The sequence below is a fragment of the Silene latifolia genome, chromosome 2 (genome assembly GCF_048544455.1).
Source record: "Silene latifolia isolate original U9 population chromosome 2, ASM4854445v1, whole genome shotgun sequence".
NCBI classification, from domain to species: domain Eukaryota; kingdom Viridiplantae; phylum Streptophyta; class Magnoliopsida; order Caryophyllales; family Caryophyllaceae; genus Silene; species Silene latifolia.
In genome coordinates, this window is record NC_133527.1 from 138,867,445 (window position 1) to 138,875,353 (window position 7,909).

At 40.4% G+C, this 7,909-nt stretch overlaps 1 protein-coding gene across 1 annotated transcript; it reads right to left on the reverse strand.

The window, feature by feature from the left end:
• Nucleotides 1-5,949: 5,949 nt before the first annotated feature.
• LOC141641377 (uncharacterized) lies at nucleotides 5,950-6,555 on the reverse strand. Its single transcript, XM_074450042.1, has one exon. It carries the CDS (start codon nucleotides 6,553-6,555, stop codon nucleotides 5,950-5,952), a length of 606 nt encoding a protein of 201 aa, XP_074306143.1.
• Between the last annotated feature and the right edge of the window lie 1,354 nt (nucleotides 6,556-7,909).

The window sequence follows — 7,909 nt, forward strand, 5'->3', positions numbered from 1 at the left end:
TTGTGATAGTTGTATCGAGGGTAAGCTTTTGATATAATTTTTATAATGTTTCGTTGAGTTTCTTTAAAACCCTTATTGAGTATTGTTGGGGGTTTTGGGAGATTTGTATGGTTGTGGTAGTAATTGAATGTATGCATGTTATAGGAGGAGGATTCGTTTAGGAAAGATTTTGATTAGCTACTAGACCGTCTGTGGTGTTTGCTTTCCAGGTAGGGTTTCCCTACTCAGTATTGGCTACATAATGTGTTGGTAAATGTTGTTGTAATTGTTGATTAATTATAATGTTAGATTGGTTTTGGTGATTGTTGGTTGTATATTGTTGATTAGTTGTGTAACTGTCTGTGATCTTCGGGGTAGATCCCTGGCTGGGTGGAGTCACTTGAGAGAGTGACTTCACGCCCTTGATTCGCCTTCTGTGGAACCCGCCACAGAAGGGATTTGCACATTAATGAACATGGGTTTATCGCTCGATGGAGATGAGCGGGGCTTAGGTGGGAACAGCTGCGATCCCCCACTAGAAGCGATGAGTACTTGTTGCGATGGGTACTCTGGCAGGGCTACACACTTTAGTGTGTAGTCAGATGTGTGGAGTTGGAGATGGAGTTTTGGAGATTGGTTTGAGCTGATTGAGCTGTTTGTGTTACTGTTTCATTGTGGCTATTGTTTTTATGTAATCACTTCTAACCCCGTTAATTATTTTAAAACCTGCGGTGATCCATTCGAGGATGGTGAGCAGTTGTTGAGCAGGTATGATGGCTTATGCGAGGTATAGCTAGGATGGAGTCACCACCGGTCTTAGGGTCTTCCGTTGTGTTTGGATTAGTTGTTTGGTACTTTGGTTTTTGGAGAACAGTTGTATTCCTTTTGACAGTTTTGGAAATTTTTTGTATCACTTAAACTTTATTATCATTTAAATACGTTTTGTTATTGCCTATTTGAGTATCATTGCCTCGAGTAACAGCTCAAATATCTGAGATATTACAAGTACATCCTCTCAAATCTATCTATCTATCTATATCTATATAAAAGTATAAAACAAAAATCACTATACACGTGTCTTCACCACGTTGATCTATTTCCCGCCCAACTTCAACAAGCATCTCAAACATAGCCAAAAAAAGAAAAAAGAAAAATACAATTTACAACAACGTTGTCCTCCTCCCTCCATCCTAATCCCTAACCCTAAAACTAGGCTTCAAATTCCTCCATTCGGAGCAGCCTAATCATATTTTCATCGCCAAATTTCTATCTACCTCTTTGTACTCGATTTTTTATCCATCATACCTATGTAATTTGAAATGTTGAATAATAAAATCTAATGCATCCTTCAGGAAAGAAAAGTTGTTTTCCTTGAAATCTACGTCATCTTCCGATAATCATTTGTATGTTGGTTTGCAGTAAATTTGCATTTATCGTAAGGTTAGTTTCGCATATTTTCCTGTCATTCATCTTATTTGCTCAATGCCTCACTTTACCAAATTATTTGTTCATGAGTTTTGTCATAGTGAATGACTTCAGATTGCGCTAAAGGTGTTCGATGAAATGCCACTTCATTTTGATCATGGACATTCTTCATAGGCACAGACGTATTAATCAAGTGTAATTATGAATGATAGTCTAATGAAGAAATAATCTTCTTTATTGTTTAGTTGAACCATGGAGTCAGTCAAGTATGATGACACTCACCATTTTGGTGACTTTATTTTCCATCCTTTCCTCAATTCTCATGTCATTAAGGCACTAGGTTAATGTTATAGTATTTGTTACACCGTCTTTGAGATTTTAATTTGCGAGGTCATGAGAGAATTAGGGATTGGTGAGTAAATTGCTAAATTGATCATGTTACTCTATAACTCCTGATTTTAATACTCCCTCCATTCAACTCCACATTACAAGTTTGCTTTTTCACGTTTGCCGACGCGTGTTTTATGCAGTAAATATCTTTAGCTACGTATTTGCAAAAATTATAAAAGTTAGATATTCTTAATGTACTCCTAAAGTCGAATCAAATAAGATCTCACATGAATATATTTTCACTTATATATCGAGAGAAAATCGACATTGAATGTTCACTTGTGAATAGTGTACAAAAGAGAAACTTGTAATGTGGAGTTGAATGGAGGGAGTATCAGTAGTACTTTGTTAAATGGGTATTGTAAGAACGAAAACCTACGGAAAGTGATGGGTTGGTGAAACGAGGTTTATGTTATTGTAAGAATATGTTAATATTGTGCTTGAATTTATCAATAGGAATACAAACGTATATATACATGACAAGAATGAGATCCTATGAATTAGGCAATAAACTATATGCAATATATACGAGATAATAATATATGATATCAAAGATATCATATATTCTAACACACCCCCTCAGTCGAAACGGGAGGAGGACGGATGTTGAGGCTGGCTCGAAAATCATCAAAAAGGACAGACGGGAGACCCTTGGTGAAGATATCAGCCAACTGAGAACGAGAGGGAACATGATGGACACGAACATCAGCACGAGACACTTTCTCACGTACAAAATGAATATCGAGCTCAATATGTTTCGTCCGTTGGTGTTGGACAGGATTACCGGCAAGATAAATAGCACTGATGTTATCACAGTAACAAAAGTAGCCTTGTTCAAAGGATGATGAAGTTCCAGCAACAAGTTACGCAACCAACACGACTCGGAGACGACATTGGCAACCCCACGATATTCCGCTTCAGCACTAGAACGAGAAACCGTGGGTTGCCGTTTAGATGCCCAAGAAATTAAATTGTCGCCCAAGAAGACGCAATAACCACTCGTGGACCGCCTGGTGTCCGGGCAACCGGCCCAATCAGCATCGGTGTAAGTGGTAAGACTAGAAGGAGAAGACTTACCCAACCAAAGACCGTGGTGAATGGTGCCCTTAATATAGCGGAGGACGCGTTTTAAAGCCTGTATATGATCCTCCATAGGATTGTGGATGAATAGACAAACCTGTTGTACGGCATAGGAAATATCGGGACGAGTAAATGTGAGATACTGGAGAGCTCCAGCAAGACTCCGATAGAGTGTCGGATCACTGAAAGGAACGCCCATCACAGAGCTGAGTTTCGGCTTAGTGTCGACTGGCGTAGAAGACGGCTTGCACGAACTCATACCAGCCCGTTCAAGGACCTCGGCAGCGTATGTTTCTTGTGACAGGAACAATCCCTCGGAATTCCTAGTGGCACGAATACCAAGAAAATAGCTGATGGGACCGAGATCTTTCATAGCAAACTCAGTTCCGAGACTTTTGAGCAACGAATCTCGCAACTGTGTAGAAGAGCTAACCAATAAGATGTCATCAACATACAAGAGGAGAAACGCAGTGTTACCTTTACCATCCTTGTACACAAATAAAGAGTGGTCACATTTACTATGAGCAAACCCAATGGACTCCACGAAAATAGCAAAACGCAAATACCAAGCTCTCGGAGCTTGCTTTAACCCATATAGTGATTTCCGAAGAAGACACACATGATTTGGAAAATGCTTGTCACGATAACCAAGAGGTTGATACATGTATACGGTTTCTTTAAGATCGCCATGAAGAAATGCATTCTTCACATCCAATTGTCGAATGGACCAATTATGAGAAATGGCGAGGGCGAGCACCGTACGAATGGTCGCGGGTTTGACAACCGGACTAAAAGTTTCTCCACAATCCACGCCAACCTGCTGCGTTTTCCCGTCACCTACAAGACGAGCTTTATGCCTTTCAAATGAACCGTCAGCTTTAAACTTATGTCTAAATATCCACATAGAACGAATAACATTCACATTAGCCGGACGAGGGACGAGTTCCCAAGTCTTATTACTAATTAAAGCGTTAAATTCATCATCCATGGCCATTTTCCAATTAACATCCTGGAGGGCAGTCGTGGGGTTACGGGAAAGAGGGGAAGCTTGAACACTGGTATTTAAATTAAATATAGGTTTCGGCTTTCGTATTCCGTGGTCACCACGAGTGACTGCCTTAGGAGGGATATTGGCAGGGACTGGTACGGAGATGGGTACGGCTGATGTTTGTGGGGACGGGAGAGGAGAGGCAGGGCTGGAAGGCGTAGGTGATGGGGCGGTAGGAGAGGCAGGGGTGGGGATAGAGGGTGGTTGCAAGGTGCGGACATGAGAGACTACAGACGGAGACGGACCGCTATCGGAAAAATCATAAGTGTGTGAGTCAGGGGCTCTATTATTGGCAAAAGGGAAAGCACTTTCGTCAAAAAGCACAAGACGACTTAGGATTATTTTACGAGTTATCATGTCATAGCATTTATAACCGCGATGATGAGGTGGATAACAGAGAAAGACACAAGGTGTCGACCGGGGTTGGAGTTTATTAATTTGGGCAGACGGTACCAAAGGATAGCAAAGACAACCGAATACTCGTAAATGAGAATATGAAGGTTGCCTAAGAAATAATCTATGGACTGGAGACTCTAGGAATAATAATTTGCTAGGTAAAATATTAGACAAGTAGGTAGCCATAGCGAGAGCATGATGCCAAAACGACAATGGGACGGATGCGTGCAAAAGTAAGGTCCGAGTAATGTTGTTAAGGGAGCGAATTTTTCTTTCGGCTTTGCCATTTTGAGATGAGGTGTGTGGACACGAGAAGCGGAAAGCTAGACCGTGTTTAGCACAAAAATACCGAAACGGACCATTATCAAATTCTTTTCCGTTATCACATTGCAAGGTCTTAATATCACGGTCAAATTGTGTTTTTATGTAATTGCGAAAATTGACAAATATATTATAGACATCGGATTTTTTAGCAAGAGGATAGGTCCATAAATAATTTGTGTAATCATCCAATAACAATAGATAAAAACGATGACCATTGGAACTAGGGACAGGTGATGTCCAAAGATCCGTGTGAATAATGTCGAATGGCAATAAAGTTCTAGTAGTAGAAGGCATAAATGGTTGTCTGATATGTTTACCTAAGGAGCAAGAATGACAAATTGCTTTCTTAGAAGTAGAATTACAATTTATCAATTTATTAATACGTAGAGAATTAAAAACTGGATCGCAGGGATGGCCAAGACGATCATGCCACAAAGACGACTCGATGGCAGCAAAGGTTGCAGGAGACTCGACTTTGGTAGAGTTGGTAAGAGGATACAGTGCGCCCCGACTCTCACACCTCATTAGAGGCGTCCCCGTCATGTAGTCCTTCACACAAAAACCGAATGGGTCAAATTCTACGAAAACATTGTTATCAGTAGTAAATTTTCTAACAGACACAAGGTTTTTAACGATTTTAGGAACATGGAGGACGTTCTTAAGGACAAGTGTGGGAGATGTTTTGGGTATGTGTGTGTGTCCAGTACCTTTAATTGGGATAGAATGGCCATTTCCAACTAAAATAGAATTACCAACGCTAGAATTAGTATAAGACGAGAGTATACCTGCATCCGACGTCATGTGAGATGTCGCCCTTGTGTCCATAAACCAGCGAGGATCCGGAGGCTGAATCCCAAGCGTGTACATGGCCTGTTCAATGTCCGTCTGAGTCGGAGGTGATGTGGCCGTGTATGCCTGTTGCCGTGGTGCTGATGTGCTACGGACAGGACGGGTCCATGGTGCTGTAGGGTAGGGACACGGTGGACAACCCCAAGGTGAGGAAGCCCACGGCCAGCCTCCACCATAAGCGCCATATGGAGCAGGCCACGGTGGTGACATAGCTGGAGTCGAGGGCTGAGCCGCAACTGAAGGTTGAGTAGTCGACCCTTGATTTCCCTTGTTCTTACCCTTATTCCCCTTCTTCTTATTTGAGCCATTCCCTTTTCCCTTAGAGTTGGATAGAGAAGGAGGAGCACCTAGCACAGAAGACGACTCGCTATCAGATTTCCCCTGTTTCGCATACATAGCAGCACCCCCATCGACCGGGCCTGTTTTGCTATACCCGCCTCCTCCAAAGTGAGCATCGATCATGCTCTATAAAAAGGATGAAGAGGGTTACTCTGACGGATGATTGTACCAACACTATGATAGGCGCTGGAAAGACCCGAGACCATTTGCAAGACAAGACGGTTGTCGGACACTGGAGAGCCAACGTTTTTTAACTGGTCCGCCAAGGACTTAAGACGTTGACAGTAAGCGGAAACATTCGGAAAATCCTCCATGGAAACATGAGAGAATTCCTGTTCAAGCGTGACAGCACGAGAGTGCTGATTATCCTGAAAGATGTCGCGGATGCGACCCCAGCAGTCTTTGGCAGTAGAATTTTCTTCTACAATAGTCTCTAATAAATCACTCGTAATCGTTGCGTATATCCATTGAAGGACAGTTGCATCCAAGACTTCCCATAAATCCGGATCATCGTCCTTAGAGGGTTGTTTAGATTTCCCCTTCGAATCAATGATATGATGGAGGACTCGGTGTGATTTTGCGTGATTGGTAAAGAGAGCGACCCAAAGACGATATTGGTCGTTGTCAAAACCTAGCGTGACGGTGACATGATTGCGAATATTTGTCACAGCCAAGGTAGGATGATAGGACGACGACTGACTGGAGGAATCTTGTTTTGGAGGCATGATGACGTGAGGTCGGAAGATCTAGGGTTAGAGCGGAAGCGATTTTAATCTTTCCCTATGAAGCTGATACCATGTAAGGATATGTTAATATTGTGCTTGAATTGATCAATAGGAATACAAACGTATATATACATGACAAGAAAGAGATCCTATGAATTAGGCAATAAACTATATGCAATATATACGAGATAATAATATATGATATCAAAGATATCATATATTCTAACAGTTATATACTCCTTTGATGTACTCCGTGGTCATTTCATTTCATATTTCAGCAATCGAACACCAATACTTGCGTCATATTGTTAATGCTCATGATCTGATCCATGTTGGAATTCCTTTGTCACATAGGACTGTAAATCTGTAATTGTGGATCATTATTGTCCTTATAGATGTTTTTTGATTGATTGTTACGGCTTTTATATTGATCATTGAATGTATATGGATTAAATCTATTACTTGCAGATTAAGAAGGTTTTCTTATCTTCGTTAGGTCTACTCTAACACAAATTTTCATTTAATTTGTGAAGGACATACCCATCGCAAGCTTGCGACGGAACAAGAGTATTATCTATGTGGGATAGATAAGACAAAAGCAAATTGCCTAGGGAGTAGCAATCTGTTTTGTGTTATCTACCTACATAAGTATTACTTCACCCGTCGCAAGCATATCCGTCACAAGAGAGAGTTGTTGATCATACAGTGATTCCTTCTTTGGACTCAAAATAATCATCTGAGGCTAATTGATTATTCATCCTTGACTGCATTCTCAAATACGACTGAAAGTTTAACATTATAAGACCGCAATAAATAGTGAGAATGAGCATTTGAAATTATTATTACTTGAACAGAATAATTTAATGTATGACATGTTCAAAGGTAACAATTTCAGGTGCTCATTCTCAGTATTTATTGCGGTCTTATAATGTTAAACTTTCAATCGTATTTGAGAATGCAGTCAAGGATGAATAATCAATTAGCCTCAGATGATTACTTTGAGTCCAAAGAAGGAATCACTGTATGATTTGTTTTGTTATGAAGCTTACCAGAGTACGAGCTCAATCTGGTCCTAATAAACTCAACTTGAATATGATATGAGCGGTGAAGTTTAGGGTAATACGAGTTTTAAAATTTTTGTTTGATTTGGTGTTTCTTTGTATTGTAGAAGGTGGTTCGCTTGAACTACTGTTCTTTGTTAGACAATTCTCAAAGTTGTTTTTTTGAGCATAGATTTACGACAATGTAGGTAATAATGTATTATTGCAATAATATAATGTACTCATGTTATTATGTATTGAAGGTACATGCAAATATAATTAGCTTATTTATTACGGAGTACTACGTACTAATC